Source organism: Electrophorus electricus, chromosome 19 (assembly GCF_041902795.1).
Source record: "Electrophorus electricus isolate QZ-2024a chromosome 19, ASM4190279v1, whole genome shotgun sequence".
NCBI classification, from domain to species: Eukaryota; Metazoa; Chordata; class Actinopteri; order Gymnotiformes; family Gymnotidae; genus Electrophorus; species Electrophorus electricus.
The window spans coordinates 6,259,991-6,279,491 of NC_137515.1; the positions used below are offsets into that span (position 1 = coordinate 6,259,991).

Consider the following 19,501-nt stretch of genomic DNA (forward strand, 5'->3'; position numbering starts at 1 on the left):
GAGAAAAATACATTTGTCAAATGGAAATGAGTATTGATGAGTTTTAATGAATTTCTACCAACAACAAGAAAATATAGAGAAATACAGGTAAAATTAGAGTTACATGTAAAATTAAACAATGTATATTACTGAAGATCATTAAAGGCAATCATTAAATAAATCATAAATTTAACAATGATATAGGAACCCCCGGTTAGAAACTACTCAATCAGGCTAAAGAGTGAGTGAGTGAGTGAGTGAGTGAGGAAAAGTGCTTAGAATTTTGTATTATTTTGTATTGCAAATTTTAAGTGAAACAGCTTCAAGATAAAAAACAAAAAACAAAAAACGACTGCCATAACTGTATCCAAAAGAAAATTTTAAAGATTAATTAATGAAATATATTCAGTGAGCGAAACATACAGAGATGCCCTCCTGAAATAACTTACTCTATTAAAGCAGTGGGTGGGACCAGATCTCCATAGCCTTCGCACACAAAGCCACTGGGACCCAAGACCAAATCCACACAAGGCCAATGGGATTTGAGACCAAATCCACAACTCTCTGGTTGTTTAGTAAGTAGCACTGAAAAGAAAGGGTCTTGTCTGTATTAAATAAATTCTCCAGTAATACTTAACCTCATCTTTCCTTTGTGAGTATCCAAATGGAGGCACTGAGGAGAAGTTGGAGTTAAGAGGATAAGATGTGGATTTCTAATGTTGTCCTGGAGTCTTCATGCATGAGTGTATGAATGAATTATAGCATGGATGAATGAATGGCAGGCATTCGGAATCAATATAAACATTTGAAGTCTTATTATCTTCTTATTTATTTTGCTCCAAGAATTCAATGACACATTCTAATAATATTACATTGTTTCTTCCAACACAAGCTATTCGGCAGTTCAACTGATGGCAGAACTTAAAGGCAAAAACAGCGGGAATTAATTCACAGTATAAAAGTGACTCCACAGAAAAAAAAAAAATAGCTTCTGGATGTTTTTCCCCCATTAAGTAGATTTAGTGAGAGGATTTTTTTGATGTATAAAAATAAGGCATATACTGTCAGGAATAAAAAAACAACCCTTTCCTTACTTTTACACATCAGGCTCAGCTCATGAAAGACTTAATTATAATTACCAGATTAGTAGACGTAGCTCTATTACTCTAGTGCATGGTTATCACCAAAATGCATGTAAACCTAGATATAGTCATGATGTAGTCCTACTGTATTGTTCATTGCATGATACAAATGGGTGGAGTCCCACCAAAATAACCAACTGGGACTCTTGCTGTCATATTCTACAAATACTTTTGCAATTCATTTACAGCTTTACTTGAACCATTGAACCAATCATTCTATAACTGTGATACAGTAAATAAATTTGTACGGCCAATTCTCACACCTACATGCAGCCTTAGGTTGAAACCCATTCATTAATATATAACAGGCTTATTTTTATAGTATGTATTATTGCAGTGCTTTAATATGTGGGTTTTCTTTTCATTTTTTTCTAGGCTGTTTTGATTAAATCACATTTCTTACCAAACCAGCATGGCACCTCTACAGCTTTACCACATGTATAATGTTTTTAATTACAATAGGATATAAAATACATTTATAAAACAAGTGCTCAGTTTTATTGTGTATTCTGTCATAATGGTGTCAAAATAATGTCAACTTTGTCACACTGTGTGTTGACCAAGTTTATGCGAGCTTCTGGTAAATTACATTTGTTGCTGTGGTGGAGGCAAAAACAGAGAGAACAGCTGTGAGTAGCACGTGAGAGCAGGCGAGAGCCAGATTGATGAACACACACTCAAGATGAAATGTCCTAGCACAGGTCTTACGCATGCATTTCATAATCAGTGCTTGATGTAGCTAATGTTTCTCTTTATTTTTAGAAAAAGAGCAAGCCAACATTTGCAGAATGACTCTGACTATTCATCATCCAATATTTCTTGAGCATAAACCTGTCAGCTATTAGGTCTAGATGACAAATCTAGACGTTATTCTAGCTCTGGGTTATTTTTTAAACACAGCTTTCTTTATAGCCACTGCTAATCAGTGAGTGCATTGTTTGACCTAAGCACTCCGCTTGAATCATTCATTAATGACTTGTGCTCTCTCTCTTTCACAATTTCTGACATTTTGCTAAGTATACAGTCTGTCCTCTCACAAATCTCTAGGCAATTAGATTGCAAAATGATCAAGAAATGAAGGCAATCAAATAAATAAATGGCAAGTTTGAAACATTCTTTTTGGTTTTAGACCATTTTGGGCTATTTCTTTGTGTGTGTGTGTATGTGTGTTTTCTTCCATGAAAGAAAAGATCATTCTTATTTATCATTCTTATTTATGTGTAAGAGAAACTAGCTATTGGAGGACCTCTGTCCAAAACATTCTGTTTCTCTACATCTCTTACTGCAGTACACACAAGAGATCGCAAATTAGAGCATGACCTCTGCTATTAGAGCCTCTGCTAGAAAATGCAACTGTGTTGGAAAAAAGATGACCACACACTGGAAGAGTGGGACAGGAAAGTATTATATAAGAGACAGATGTGTAGGGTCATAGCTTTACTCCTCACATTTTGGCCTTCTACCAGATGCCTGAGTTTGAGGGTGCAGTGCAATAGTTCTAGGAGTGCACTGTTCTAAACTGAACTTGATGTCCTCATTTCTGGGATCTGCTGGAATGACTTATCCAGCTTTGGAGTTACAGCCCCAAGTGTCCCCATCACCACTAGGACAAAGTAGTGTTAACCTTTCACATTCTCTCCATTTCCTCTTTCAGTCCCTGGTATTTTTCCATCTTTCATATTCCTTCCTTTAAATATTTCCATCACTTGTGACTGCTATATCTATTACCACTGTGGTTTTCTGCATTTGCATCAACTTGTCACAAAGGTGTCTGACAAGTTACTTATATATACAGTAGATTCAGAGTATTAAAATTAAGGGGGCCTGCTTTAATCTCGGAGTTTTAGTTTCAAAATTAATAAAAAATCAATTTAAATCTCTTATGCGCAAAAGTATACAGCATATTTATTCTACGTTTTATAGATGCTCTTTTTAACAGCAAAATACAGCTGAAAGTCCTCTTGGATGTCTCTACAACTGCTGCACACTTGGATTTGGGCAGTTTCTCCCATTCTTTATGGCAGAACCTCTCAAGCTTTGTCAGACTGGAGAGAAAGCATCTGTGAACTGCCATCCTCAGCTATATCCATGGATGTTTGATGGGTTTTAAGCCTGGACTTTGGCTGGGCCACACAATGCCTTGCCCTGAAGCTTCTCCAGTGTTGTTTTGGCTGTATGCTTCAGGTCTTTGTCATGCTGAGAGGTGAACTGTCACCCTAGTCTGAGTTTGCCTGTGCTCTGGAGAATGTTCCTGTATTTAGCTGCATTCATCTGTCCCTCAGTTGTTACCAGTCTCCCTGTCTTGTCCCCATAGTATGGTGCTGCCACCATGTTTCACGGTAGGGATGGTATGGGCAACATAAAGTGCTGTGCAACACATAATGACCAAAGTCCATTATTGTTTCAATGGACAAGATAATCCTTTTTACTTTTCGTGTATGCTTTGGCTTCTTTTTTACCTCCCCAACCAAGGTCTGTCTAGTCCAGATGCCCAAGTGGGCCAGGCAGCTTACTGTAGGAGAATTGTGTCATGCTTCTTCCAAAAATGATTAAGGCTGCTGTGGTCCTAGAAACACATATTATTTGATATCCTTGTCCTGATGTATGCTTTGGTACAATTTAATCAAGAAGACTCACAGACACTTCCTTGGACTTCAGCTCTGTATTTTACATGGAATACAGCACAACATGGCATTAACCTTAAAAGCTTCAGGATCCTCCAGGATCATGCAGATCATAATCCCCTTTACAGGATCCTACACTAATTTTCAATAAACAGGACAAAAACATCAAAGATATTGTTAAGATAGATAAATTATCATTTGGATGATAGTTGCTGTACTGTAGCCTGCAACCTCCCTCTATGTGCACCCTGTCAATTTATTAACAAAGCCACTACAATAACTAGCATGAAAGGATCAATTATCCGAGTCATCACTCATTCCTACTCATTCATTACAGTGGGAGTTGTCTATACTGTATGTGTTGCAAGTGGTAATCAGCTTTACATTGGAGAAACCAAGAGAAGGCTTGGTGATCATTTCATTGAACACCTTCGGCTCATCAGAATTGATGATCTGTCATTTCCAGTGGCAAGGCACTTTAATGGACACTGCATTAATGAGATAACCGTTTGTTTTGAAGTTGTTACTATGGCAGCAATAAAGTTAGAAAACAAACAAAAAAGAATTGATCCATAACTTTAGAACCCCATGGAATGAATATTATGATTCAAATATCTACTTTTTCTAATATAAACTAGATCCACCTCCTAGATCTTCAGAAGCTTACACAGCTGATGAACATTTGTCTGAAATGTCCTGTTTCTCTGGAAACCTTGTGTACTTCGCTGCAATTTTGACAGATGGAAGTGGGATCAGAAGGGAGAAAAATTGGACTACATCTGTATATTTCATTTCATCAACAACAAAACAGGTCAAAGGTTCGAAGGATTCCAAAGCATGACACAACAGCACTTCCAATAGCACAACCCTTGACTGACATTCCACTTATCATAACAAACCTGGATTCCAAAACACTGTATTATAAAATACAGCAATTGCCTATTTACTGCCCTTAGTGGTGAACCAGGCACATAAAAAATACAGGACTGCAAAAGGAAATGACTTGTATTTAATAGGCAGTTGCTGTGATATTGCTTTATCCTGTCAAAATTATGTTTGCAGTATGTAGTCTATGTTCAGACAACACCAAGGGCCTGTTAAACGTGCAAAACTGTGCCACATTACATCCATAAAACTACTCATGAGGTCTCATAGGTTGAGCAGATGGCACAGGTGAGAATACCAGATGGAATGGAAAACATTAAAGCTGTGGATTAAATTATTTACCCAAACAAACTTGTGGCTGCCCCAATTTGTTTTTTGTTTATTTATTTATTTATTTTGTTAGGATGATAGTGGTCCTCTGGTCATTTCTGCAGACTAAACATGAACAAACTGTTATTATGAGTTATAAAACATGATCTGAGCCATTTCCAGTTCTATAGACTTTGGATAAACTCAAAAGGTGTTTCGGGTAAATTAACTGCTTCGGTATCATTAATTAAATCAGCCAGATCACTCTATGTTAAAGGTGGAAATTCTGCTTCAATGTAACCACATAGTGTGACAGTAAGGGTGCTACAGGCCTAAGTAAATATGTGACTTTTAATCTTACAGACCACTGCATATCATCACGCATGAAATCCCCAACTGTGACCAGTCCAGACTGGTCCATTATTTCAGGCACATGTCTAGAGGGGGGTCCTAATAATCTGGCATGGACAAAGATAATCTAAAGATAGTCAAACAGCTGTTTAAACATCAAGAAGCCAACAATGCCTGTCATGGATAAGCAGTCAGCGTCTTGGAATTGTTGCTTGGCATTGTGGGAATTGTTGTTTGGCATTCAGGAAAAAGAAAAAAGCTTTCCTTAAGAGATAATCATGGTTGGTTTTGTGGGATAAATAAATACGAATCTACGCTGTGGAAAAGCACTAGATGAAAACATGGCTGGTAGACAGAAAACGGAGTTAATTAGCAAATGGAATGGAAACATTGGATTCCTGATCAGCAGATGCCCACTTTTACTGTGGGTCCTTATCCAGAGTTGGTGGAGGAAAGTGTGGCCTGTGTGGTCTTCCCCCAAAAAAACACCCTTATGTACTGAACTGCTTACAGAGAAATGTCACTGGTAAAATTTCATCTTGATGGGATAGAACCAAACCACAAGAGCAGTGGGATGAAGGATTGATCCACTGGAAACTGCTGATAAAAATGAATATGGTGCAGCAAGGCCGGCTCCGGCTGTTCCATGCTTGGAGGGCTGAGTGGGTTAGAGATTCCTGGGAGAGTGCCTGCATATGACTGCAAGTCTCTTCATCAATGCTGTAATCACAAGCTCATGATTAAATCACTTTCACAGGCACGTTAAGGTCGAGGAAGTGGCTCATTCATCACACCTTCATCAAAGCATGGACACTACGCATGTGTGTGGGTGCATATGTGTAACAGTATGTGTGTGGGTGGAAGTACCATACAGGACAGGTGGCTTCTTTCCAGAGTCTGAGTGATGGGCTTAGTTGAAAGTTTCTAAAACAAACGAGAGCAGGGCTTAAGCTTTTCCACCATTTGGAGATTCTTTTCTCTCAATGCCTACACCAAAGTCACAAAGGCAGAGTTGCCAAGCAAATTCAGCCCAGAACTCAGAACTACTCTTCTGTTTTCCAAGTTAAGTACATTGAGGGCCACAGGGCTAAGGGAGATACAAAAGACTTCACTTCACACTAAAACAGACTTTAGCAGATTGCAGCTGCTTTCAATCTGACATCCAAGGTTGGGTTTTTGTGCTCATAAAGAAACACAAATCACATCAAATGTAGGGTCTTTTGCCAAATACAACTTCAAATAGTACAAAGTTTGTACTAATGCAACAATTAAAAAACAGCTTCTTAAAATGGAAGGGGAGACACTGCTCAAAAATGTTATCTTTTAAGATATACTTTAAAATCAGATTATGAATTTAATGATAATAGGCACTTGTGGGGTACAAAAGGAAAGCTAATGTGTCTCTCAAGATCCCACTATTCCTCAGTTCTGCCTATGAATTAGAAACAAAACCCAGCCGATCAATACTGGCCATATTCTGGCACAAGCCACAAGACACTCCCCACTGTAAGCACCATCACAGCCAGATACAGGAAGAGTCGGAAGTGGGAAGCTCTGTGGCTTGACACTCCAGTTAAGTGCTGCAATGCCTGAGGAGCCCGATTCATGTCCGCCCTCACTTTCTGGAGTTCACTCTCAGAAAGCACAGAGGGACACTCCGCCGCCAAGACCTCCACGGCAGCTCGCTGGCCAGCCTGAACTGCCCCGCTGAGGTACCCGCACCACTGGGTAGCTGTCTCCGTCCCAGCCCAATAAATCCTGGAGGTGGAGAAGGGAGGACTTAGGGCTCTATTTCCCAATCATCACATTCATATATGTTAAACATCATTCAAAACAACTTTCAGTGCATATGAGAGATGTCAGTATATAGTTTAATACAATTGCTTTGCGTTGACTATATTCAAGTGTCTGTCAAAGTGGAAAAATAGCTTGCAGTTTTCAATTTCTCAGTTTCAGAAATGCTCATCAGTATAAGAGGAAGATAAAGCACTATGAAGCCACTTTAATGCCAACCTACTCTGAATATGTAATTCCATCTTTTATTAAAGGTTTTCAGCAGTATGCAATGGTAACGTATATGCTGGCGCTGCACAAGTTCAGTGTCATACTGCAGAATTATTAACATGTTTATATTCATACTGTTCACTGAGCCAGACAAAATGACCAAGACTTGATCTATAAAATATGTAAACAACATGAACACAGACGGCAAGACTGGCCACATAAATCAAAAACGACTTGCTGTAGCATTTTGTTTTTATTATTATTTTGGTTCTAAGGCTTTCCATACTTGTTATTTATTCTTTGGGCTTTATGGATGTGTCAGACTTAGCTGTGCCTGAACCACCCCAGGCGTGAGTTTGACTTTTTTTAAATAAATCTTTTAGTACCTATACTGGCTTTCACCTTTGGTCTAGCTATATGTGGATTTGAGTGGGCTCCGTTCCTCTGGGTTACATCAAACACCAGATGAGCACCACGATACAGAATCTTTCTCTTTGATTCATCCTCTAGGCTGTTTGTTTTAATTATTTGCATCTATTAAGAATATGTGACATTTGGAGCATTGTGGAAGGAGATTCAATGTGTTTGAAGAGCTCCATTTGCTTCTTGTGGCAGCCTACCTCAAACGTCCATAAACAGGTCAAGGACAGATTACCAGTTCCTCTCAGTAGGTAAACACAGTGCAGCCAGAGCGGGGAGCTTTTACATCCTTAACCTTCTTTCATTTGATGAGAACATTCTCCTCCCCTGAGAATTTAATTCTATTAAGGAAATGGATTACCCATACCTCCACCCACCCAAATGGCTGCCCCTCCCTCTCTGCTTCCTTCATAGCTGCAGGTTCAATCATGACAATCACCTAACGGATCCCATTACAAATGGGTTATTTGACATCTTTCCATGTGGAAGCATTCCCGTTGACCTCTGGTTCATTGTTTTGAGGCCTTGTACAGGATTAGGTAAACACAGCATGTGTGCATGTGCACATGCACGCACACTCCTTGCTCCTTAAATAACACTTATTATTCCAAATGCACACTCATGTATGCCCTGTGCTAACAAGTGAAGGCAGAGAGAGGGTCAGAGGTCATGCCCAAAGCTGAGAATGGGTATGCCCTATAATTAAAGAGAGATATAGGAGAGTTTGTTTTTGCTTGGTTATAACAGTGCTTTGCTATACCTGCCACAAGGCTTTCGGAGCCCCGCATGGTAGTATGTTAGCATGCCTGGTACCATGACATTCACAGGACATCCTCCACTGTACTCCTCTTTGGACCAGTCCTGCAGCCATCACAACACACACACAAGCACTCAGATAAGTTACACAAAAGATCAATTCCATTCTGTACCTTGAATAAATCTAATAATGAACCTAAAATAATTAGACTGCAGTGAGATTTCTACTGTGATCTGTCTGAATTGTTTATATAAAACCATACCTCACACTGACATGTTGCTAGGTTTATATGAAATTATACCTCACACTCTCGTGCTGCTGGTGTTACGCAGTCACTGGTATGCTTTGGTCTAAGCAGGGATGTGAACAACTAGTACACTAATGTAGAGTCAGCAAAACGCACACATACGTAAGGGTTAAGTGCGTTTAATGGGAAACAGGTGTATAATACAACAATAACAACGCACACTAATGTAGCCAACAATACACAAGCACCATAAACACAACACCGGGTGAATATGTATAGGAATGTATATAAAAAGGTGAATGCAAAACATAGGTGCTAACCTGGAATGAGAACTTGGGCAGAGTCTAAGCAAAGAAAGAATCAAAACATGCTAAACTATTCTGTATTATGACCTCTAATCTGGCCTTCATAAGATAGCTAAACTGGGTGCACAGTCTGTATGGTCTCCTTTTAAACTGAAGCTCCTTTTTTGAAAAAGAAATCAGGTATTACAATATTGGGATTTACGTTGAGCTGTTTGATTTGATAGGAGGGTGCAACACAACTGGAAAACCTTCAGCGACAACAACATTCCTGCACCTACACTACTATCCAAGATCTCTTCAGTGGACTTGACACCTGACACTAGATTACTTTACAGCACAGCACCATTCACACTGATTCATTACCCACATGGTAGAAAAATTATGAGTGCCTTTATCTTGGAAAAAGCCAAACAGCCATTCCTGTTCATACTACTGCAAAGATCTGAGAGAATGGAGTACTGAACATTAACAGTTAACTTCAAGGGAGGTATGATTGCACTCTGTGATTTTTCTTTATGTGATATGTCTGCAAGGACTGTAGGATTTGTTTTTCTTTGGCGTTCCATAGTAACATGTTTCCTTTATTTATAAGGCTTTAATATGCTTGTAATGTTATAACAAATATAAGATTTACTGGGAATGAACACATCATAATTATTTAAGATTCCAGTAAACATCTAGCCTCATACATAATTAACAAATTATGAGTCTGTTAAGAGTACTTTCATTTGTGCACTTTAATTAGAGTATGACAATTGATACCTAGGCACTTTTACAGTAAAGCTGCTTTCTAATTTTTATCTGTAAACAATTAGAACCTACAGATTGGTGAAAATCCAGAGGGCCATCAGCTGTGTATGTCTGCTGATACATGTTTTATCTGTATACACATTACTGACAGACACTTATTGTTAGTTCTGTGTTGCCTCTTCAGTGGGCTCGTATTAAACACTTTGAGCTCAGCTATTGGCCTCTGAAATAGAGACAATAGCAGACTGTTTAACAACTACCTGACTTCTGCACACCAGAATAAGAGTTGAACTGATTTATTGTCCCAGAGTGTCAACAACTGCTTTTTCAGAACTGAGGGTTTCACTTCTACATGAAACACAGTCAGAGACAACTAACTGGTAAAATAACAGTTAAGTCATGGGTATGTCACAACTAAAGAGCTGTTTCCTCCCACAGCTTATACAAGAAGCTCTTTAGGTAGGCAACATATTAAAGAAAATGGAACCTTATTAGACAGGTTATCATCTTTAGCTCTTGTAGACAATCCATTTGTACACATTTCAGAATTTTAATTAACCACATAAGATGAGATTCTGATTGATTCTATTTAGACCAATTAAGAATGTAATGACAATGTTACATACAATTTAGCTCTAAAAAATTATGTGAATTTGTGCTTCTTTGAGTAATGGCAGAAGACTATCTGTGCATTCCTTCCAAACAGACAAGAGCAGAGTTGCCACGTAACACTGCAGAAATCCTTTCATTAAAATCTGATTCCTCCTGTGTGGGTCTTAGCAAATGCATTTCTGATGAGGTTACTTCCTCAGCTATATGGAGATACTCTGTGTCTAATGTGACATTCTAATGAGATTTCTAATTAATTTGCTCTTCCTACTGTTCATACTGATCAAAGATTATGAACTGAAATTCTATATATTTAGGAAGATGAATAATGAAGTTTGCTAAAAATTATACTAGTGTCACATTTTTAATGTCACTTCTTTATTCAACAGTTTATAGATTTGGAATGTGATGCTGCAATGATTTGGCAGTGAATGGCCCAGTAGACAGTTATGCACTCTTATTCTGATCTGATTTATCATACAGAAAACCATCTGGACATTCTATGGCTATGTATTTCATTGCTTAGGTAAGTCTACAAATTTGCCTCAGGCATTCAAATTTAAAAGCAAAGAATTCCGCAGCAGAGGTGTGTAAAGAATTTCAGATTCATAAAGTCCTGCCAGGATTCTGCATTATCCAGTTGACTTGGCTAATTAATACCTGTTGATTTAAATTCATTTATAAAATTCATTTAAATTCATTTATAAAAGATTTAAATTAATTTATAAATTCAGGCATTTGGAACAAAACTATGGGGACTTTTGATTTCCAAACCTGAGCAACTTTGACAGTGGTAGCGCAGCGGTTAAAGCACTTGACTTGTAATTGGAAGATTTATAGTTCAAACCCAACCACTGCTAAGTTGCCACTATAGGCTCCCTGAGCAAGGCCCTTAACTGTCAATTGCTCAAGTTGTATTCAGAAATAATTGTAAGTTGCTTTGGATAAAAGTATCAGCTAAATGCCACAAATATACCTCTTCTCTGCAGAGTGCATGACTGACAAAAATTTACCTCAAAAATGAATTGTTAAATGTAATATTACTGCTACTGCACCAAAACTAATGTAGCAAACTTAGTTGTGTCTGGTTGTCATGTTCACCAGGAAAGAAGAGGTACTGAATGTGAACGTTCTCTCAAAACAGTGCTTCCAAGTTGCAGATAAGAATTCTGACAGCCTTCCAACTTTATAGTTCATGCCTGCCCTCCACCTAATACATTTCAGAAACACTATGGAACTCTACAAAACACACACAAGTAAATGTTATTTTACTTATTTTGAGCCATAGTTCAAACATCAGATAAATGCCTCACAATTAAAGTATGCCAGTCCCAACATAAGCACATGACTTGGTCATCATACTTTTTCTGTGCCAGAGAAAGATCAAGTTCATTAACAAACAAATGAATAGGCCTAGTCATCTCCATGGCTACCGCTAGATACACAGAAATAATCTAGAGTTGTATAACCTATTTGAGATACAAATATATGCATTTGACCCACAAAAAGTACTTTTATATTATATACACTCCTCTTTAGACAATGTAAAAATTTGAAAATGTTGTTGTAAATCCCAAAAATAAAGTTGACAGAATGATTTGGTTTATTGTTTATGTTCTTGTCCTGGAGTTTTTTAATTTTTTAAATTCTCATAGGAATAAATAATCATTTGCCTCAGATGGGCAGTGGTACACATTCAGGTACACAATATCTTTTTAAAGACCTTTCCTTTTTTTCAGTTTTTACATTATTCACCACAGTTTTGTCATGTTAGAGATGAAGGCAGCACCAGCTCCATTGCTTCCTGACAGTCCTGGCAAATTTCAAGCGCAGACAGAGACCACAGGGTGTTTGCAGTGAGGTGACGAACTCTGGCTGTCTTTAACAGGATCTTTCTCTCCTCCCGACTTCACACTGGAGATGATAAACTTGCACCACAGAGTGATTTCACGTGCTGAGACATTCATGAGGCTCAGGCATATCAGAGGCAGGCCTAGCAAAGCTTTGCACAGCCACATGGCTAATCTGATAATCTCAGTCCTCCCCAACACAAATTATACATTATACTAAACACTGTGCTAGTTTCCACTGCGACGCTGATGATACTCAGCTATATGTCTCAGCCAAACCAGAGGACATATCTCAAATTAGTATTATTGAGGACATCAGGCCCTGGATGATAAGACTTTCTCTCACTTAATCCTGACAAAACAGAGATTCTTCTATTAGGTGCATAGACAACTAGGTCCTCGCTCTCTAATTACTCAATGAACCTCAATGGTCTCCCAATCACATTTTCTCTAACAGTTAAAGATCTTGGAGTGATTATGGATCCCAGTCTCTTATTCGAAGCTCTTGTAAATAATTTTTCTAGGACTGCCTCTCTCCACCTCAGGAAGATTGCAAAGATTAGGAACATACTCTCCTCACATAATGCAGAAAAGTTAGTCCATGCATTTATCATGGAGTTGGGTAGCTAAAGCTTTGACCCAAGCATTAAAGCTTGTTTTAAATGGATCCCAAGAGGACTTTTGTCAAATAAACGTTCAGGGCAGTATCACAGTCTACCGATTAATACAGGCATTGAGAAAATGGGGTTTAAAGACAGATCGTGACCCTGTAGAGTGGGTGATGACTCAAACTGTCAAATTTACCACTTACAAGTGGTGCAACAAGCCAAATTCACCACTTACTTTCTCCTCGTAGTGAATGTAGGAGGCTGCCTCAAGGCCCAGGTACTTCACCAAGCTAGCAATGACAGCATCTTTCCTCTCCACCAGCTGAACAAAAGCAAGAATAGAACACTCATTTTTAGGTATCTCTGTACAGCAATTTGTGATAGGGGTGTGCTGGTATCAGAGTGGAAGGGAAAAAAATTGTGGAGAGGCCGTCTGAATAAAAATGCACTTCTGAGCGCTGGGGTCCCGACTGATCAGTGAAGATAACTTCCACCCCCTCACCAATGATGTCAACAAAATCAGGCTTCGCACCTGCTGCTGCAGTAGTACAACATAAGTCTGACATTATCAGACTGTGAAATTCCAGTGATCACAGCTGAAGCATGCTGTGTTCCAAGCTTTAGCTCAGAGGCTAACTGGAGCTAGATGCACAGTCAGACATGATCAGAAGAGTACTAAGGAGGAGCCAGGAAGGGTGAGTGAGGATGGGTGGCGTGGAATGGGGGTGGGATCCAAAGCAAGCATCTCTCCACGCACTGTATGATGGAGATCCTTATAAAAGATCCCCAAACATTAGGAAAAGGGACACAGGTCTGAAATGTCATGTGAGCCATAACGAGCAAATGGGCTTGTCTGACATAAAACTTAATTTTGCTGCTAAATTTTAAATAAGAGAGCAGGAGGACAGAGCCAGATACAAGGAAAGAGACATGTATAATGGATTGTTTTGTTGGCATGCTGCAGGAAGACAGCATGTTTATCCAACATTTACCCTCAAAAGAGCCCACGTAGATGGGATCATCTGCTTCTGAACAGTATGGTGCTACACACTGTGTGTGTGAGCAATAAGTGACAGATGAAGCATAATCACATTCATTCATAAAACATTCAGAGGCCTTAGTGCTTTTCCAATGATAATGATAATGACTAAGATGCAACCGATCAACTTGTCTAAAGAACACATTTAAAGTACTGAAAATCAACCATTATAAGAGGTTCAAACATGAATACTACAACCACATAACCTTCATATCTCACTGTGTGATATCCTTCAATTGCTCGAAACACGTCATGTTGCAGGTAGCAGTCGTTAGGACAGATGCTTCTAAGCCTCCAATGTCTCTCACACAGTAGTTGTTCAGGGCTCTGTTAAAACCAATGGCTGTCTCTCTCTCCTTTACTCACACATACAGTCAGACTTCTTCACCTCCTCTTTATTTCATTCTTCTTTAGCCTCTCACCTCCCGGCTATTCCAGGAAGAGCCCTGTGCTCCGGCTATAAACCCCACCAGCGCTGCACTCCCTTGGTGACTGGTGGCGTCGAAGGTGACCCCAAAAGGGCAATCCTCAGAGGGGCGTGCGACAATCTCCCCTGAGAATCCCTTCCGTTTCCAAAAGGCCTGCATCACAACAAAAAATTCACACACACACACACACGCACACGCACACCACTTTATTAAAAACAGCATGTAGGTTCCTACATTAAGAGATTGTAGCCAATCTGTTGTCATGCACAGTTTATGTTATTAGCTATTCTCTAACTCTTCAATGGTCAGGTTCTGAGCATGAGACCACTGTTGGATAGGTATTTTTCAGTTGCAGACAACTCTTAATACAGCAGTGATATTCACTGTACAAACTCTATCAACATATCCATATATATATATACACACACACACTCCAGGAGAACACCCACTACCATTCTAATGTCATTACTGTGCTGAGACAATGACCAGTAGGGTAGAGGATTGACGACAACACATGGGCTCCAGTCTATAAATGCAAACAAATAAAATGCACCTATAGCAGATGGATCTATTAATTGTAAGTGGTGTTATCTATTAAAGTGAGTACACATATCAATTACATATCAGTAATTGTCTTTTATTGTACACATAAGTCATTAGTTTGCATAAACCTAAGCATTTATGCTTCACAAAACATCCCTGTACCAATGTTTCTTGAGCACATTGAACAAATGTTTTCTAACTTTGTTAGAACATTGATTTGATAGTTAAACTTAAGCAATATAAATATTTTTTACTGAAGCTTGCTGCAGGCAAATTTAATTCTCATGTGTTGTCTTTTTGACCCATTTAAAGCAGTTTATATATCTGGAAGGTATAGATTTTGTTAAGTTTAAATGTTTACCAAACTTACCTGAGGATTAAAAAGGCATTTTTAATTCTTAGGCAAACATTCATACACATGCCTCATAAATGTTCAAAATTGAGTTTTGATGAAGACTGATGTAATCAAACTATAAAAACTATACTATTATAAAATAGTTTACATATAGTGCACAGGCACACTAGTAACATCTGCAATGCTTATAGTGTGTTTAGTACTTGGCCCAAAAATGGCAATATTGAATGTGAGTAATAGCCAGTGAGAACCATCATATAAGATTATTACAAAGAGACAGGGAAGAGTGACGGGAGAGAACGAGGAATTAAGACAGGCTGGACCGACTGATGACGGGTGTAGACGAAAGGGAGAGAAAGGGACAAAGAAGAGAAGAGTGGGAATGAAGAAGCAAGCAGAGACAGCAATGAAAAGGTTGAGCAAGAAGATGACATGAGGGAAAATATGTCATGAAAGGGGAAGCGGTATGGGAGACTGTATATTTGTACGTGTACATGTTACTTACAGTAGGATAAGTGATGATAAACTTGGTCATATGACCAACAGGCATGCACTGGGTAAGATGCTGGCGTTCCATGGGCAGGGCTGGCTTGTAATAGATTTTAGCTGCAGAGGGTAAAGGAGGTCACTGTCAGGCACCGTGAAGGTATGAGGAGGGGCATGGTGAGGGTATTGGGGTGTGGTGGTGATGAGAAATTTAAGCTTCCCAGTTAGCAACATCAACATTCAGCATTTAAATATTTAAGAGTGTGAGTGAAAAGATGAAATTTCATCTTTGCGACAGCAGGTGCATTGAGGGCACAATCAAAGAGGAAAACTGAGATTCTCAGAAAAATAAACAGACCAACCAAACCAAGATGAAACCATCTCTCTCTTAACCACCAAGGCTGCGGTAAGTATCAGAGAGAAAGTTTTTATATATATATATATATATATATATATATATATATATATATATATATATATATATATATATATATATATATATATATATATATATATATATTGCTAGAAGGGGAAACAGAAAACATGCAGAGACTAAGATGAACAAACAGATAAAGGTTAAAAATGAAGAAAATTCAAAAAGAGAACAGAAACATAAGGATACAGAGACCCCTTGGAAAAGATAACTCATAGCACTTTGATCAACCCATTTTATCGATCCAAGTCCCCGTCCTTTCTAATCCAACAGCACTCTAGCAAATTGGATCGAATGCTCCAAGTGACTAGCTCTCCACGAAATTACCAATCTATAAAGAATCCCTATGATTTAACACTACTTCTTTGTATAGTTTCTTAAAAGCCATAATTAAGGCACATCCATTCAATAACTTTATGTACAGCAGCACTGGCAGCTGAGAAAGTGGGTGCTTCGCCCTCACTCACACACGCACACCCTTATAGCTCAGCACAGGTGAAATGGCAGAGCTTTATTTATTTAAAAAAATATATGGAAATATGTAAAATGGAAATAATATGTAATTATGAGTTGACATATTCTCAGCATACAGTGTTAACTCTCCAGTCAGGTTCTCCTTTTTCTTGAGGGAGAGAAAGCCATGTACGTGTGATCCAGGCTCCTCTCAAGGGAAACACACGTGGTCCAGACGCCTCCCCAAATGAAACACACGTGCCTCCACAGGTATAAGCAGACAAACAGGAAGCAATATGTCTGGAAAGCTGACATTTGTTTCAGATATATTATACCAACTTCAGAGAGATCCAGGACCACATCCCTGGCTGATCTATGAAAGAGCAGAAGTAATCTCAAGTTGCTTTTGGCCTGCCACTAAATGTACCTTAAATCAATCAGAGGTACCACATAATGTCCTCTACATTTTGGTTATCCAGACAGCTGTCAAAACAACAGCATCTCCAAGGAGTCAAAATATAACTATTTACAAATAATCATGCATTGTAAACAAATAGATCCTTGCTATATACACAATGTAGTGATTAAGGTATGTACACATTATTATTTTATGAATGGAATACTTGCTTTATATTATATTCAAAACAGATTGGATATATGCATGAAGATATGCATTCATATGCATTTAGCATGCTTGGAAGAGAAAAATGTACTCTAATTGCATCTGTTAACTTGTGCTTCATATAATATATGTACATTTCCAACCCGTTCAAACAACACGTATGCCACTCTCGCGGAAGCGAGAGGAAAAATGCATGATATGAAGCGGATGTAACTAATTATGTTCTTCTGTCTGGACCAAGAATAAATAGTTTGCTTGCAAATTGTACATGGAACACTGTTTAGCATTACATCCAAACTACATTAACGCATGATCCCCACTCTCTCTCAAATCTTTTAGGCCATGGTAACATTGCAAGCCTTTCCATGTTGTTTCTATGTTCCATTGATTCTAAAATCTTAGTACTTTAAAAAAAATAAAGAAAGAAAAAAAAGAAAATGTAGTTTCTACACTGTGACCTCACAGACTAAGCAAGAGATTCTAGTTTAATTCTAATTTAGCCAGAATTAGTAAAAGGTGGAGGATGCAAATCTTACATGGACCGAAAGTGATCGCGTTCTGCTTGGTATTCAATCATATCTGTGCTGGTGAGTGTCAGAGGCTGCCTGCCTGCTTGTCTTAGCACTGCGACTCATCTTCTATGCCAGCTCGCCTACAACCACATGCGGACATGCCGTTTTCCTGCGCCACAGAAGCTGCAGCCTCATGCTGACACTGCCCGTCTCGCAACACCACACCCCACCCCCACCACGTCCGCTTTCACATCCACCGTGTTCTGCATTTCACGCTCTATCCCCGTTAGTCATCTTCATCACGGAGGTTACCAAGGCGACAGAGCACAGCAGGATAGGCTGAGCTTACATTGCTCTGGGCTAATGGAGCAGAAGCATCATCAACGTTTTTTCAGGACTCCTCTCGATTGTCCTTTAGGGAACAATCCATGGGGAAACATGACAAATGCTTCACCCTCACATAAAAAACACTATTCCTCATACAGATGTAAGAAAACTACAAGAGCAGCTACTTACTTAATGACCCAAAAATTGCCCATACTGTAATCAGCCCCAGTGTCTCAATCCTGTAATGTCTGACATTCAGGGCTTTTATGCCTAGGTTTGTACTGAAAGCCCATGGCTTGAGAAGATGGTTTAATGTGTGGCAAGAAGACCAATTTAATAAAGTGCTATTTAAAGCTCAGCATTGATTAGATATTTGCCCAGCCCTCTGCAGGTGAAGAAAAATCATTTGAAATAGTTTGTGGCAGAAAAACAGATGCTAATGCAATGCTTAACTATCCTCTCACAGTATAAAGAGCACCTTAAGTAAAAACTCTCAGTGGCATTTCTGTGGGGAAGCTCTCGCTGGCTGTCATTAATGATGTTCCTTCGCTCCAGTTGAGAGCAGGGGTGGCAGTAGCAACCGTGGTGAACTCGGCTGCTGACCAGTTCCAATCGCACACAGCTGCAGATCCAGTGCCGCCAGGTAAAGCAGCTTGGGGAAGCAAAAGGGGAAAGCTGGCTAAATATAGCCCAAACGGGAACATTCAGGAAAGCACATACCCACACACCACAAAGCCTCTCACCCCACCCCCGAACAGCCAAGCACGGAGGCATTAGCTGGTTTACACACAGGCACACACACACACACACACACACACACACACACACACACACACACACACACACACACACACTCACGGCCTCCTGCCTAATCACCTACGTGGTCCTCACCGATCCAAGAAACACACAAAAAGAATCGAAGCTAGCTGAACACCCACTCTCATATTGCAGCCCAGAGAATGCAGCCAGCACACATTTCACAAAGAGTGAAAGAAAACATACCCACATCTCCTGCCTGTACCAACCAGTTCTGACACACACAGCCTGCTGTGACAAGTGTGTCTGTATGGACACCTGCAAGTACTTTAGACCACTGCTTAAACACACACAGACTGTATCTACTTCACTTACTGTATTTTACTGCGTGTTAAGGTAAACTTTGAGGAAGGGCACAGCACAAGAGCATATAAAGTACTCAATCAAGCAAAATATATTTCCTAGACCAAGAATACACCTAAACATGGACTAAGAGATTTTCAGTGGTGAATCAACACTGAATAGATGTAACACATGTCCAGGTATCAAGTCCTTAATGCCTGTAAAAACTAAACATAGAGAAGCATAGTTCCTTGACAGAAACATCACCTGGTATGATTTAAACTTGCTATGGTTTAACAAGCCAGTCAGGCAAAGCTGGATGTAGGAGAAGAGGGCAGAAGCAGACACTAGTCATTATAAAAGAT

At 39.2% G+C, this 19,501-nt stretch overlaps 1 protein-coding gene across 8 annotated transcripts in view; it reads right to left on the reverse strand.

The window, feature by feature from the left end:
- Positions 1-41: 41 nt before the first annotated feature.
- Positions 42-19,501, reverse strand: part of si:ch211-127i16.2 (putative flavin-containing monoamine oxidase A) — a 29,032-nt gene continuing 9,572 nt past the window's right edge. For 6 of the 8 annotated variants that reach the window (XM_081702477.1, XM_081702475.1, XM_081702474.1 and 3 more), the window contains exons 8-12: positions 15,711-15,811; positions 14,302-14,460; positions 13,076-13,162; positions 8,475-8,575; positions 42-7,048 (exon numbers count right to left, since the gene is read on the reverse strand). In XM_081702477.1, coding sequence (XP_081558603.1) covers positions 6,751-7,048; positions 8,475-8,575; positions 13,076-13,162; positions 14,302-14,460; positions 15,711-15,811 — 746 coding nt within the window. In that variant the 3' untranslated portion in view covers positions 42-6,750. Of the gene's footprint in view, positions 7,049-8,474; positions 8,576-8,903; positions 12,311-13,075; positions 13,163-14,301; positions 14,461-15,710; positions 15,812-19,501 lie in introns of those variants that run through there. The other 2 variants (XM_081702473.1, XM_081702478.1) reach the window with 2 other exon arrangements.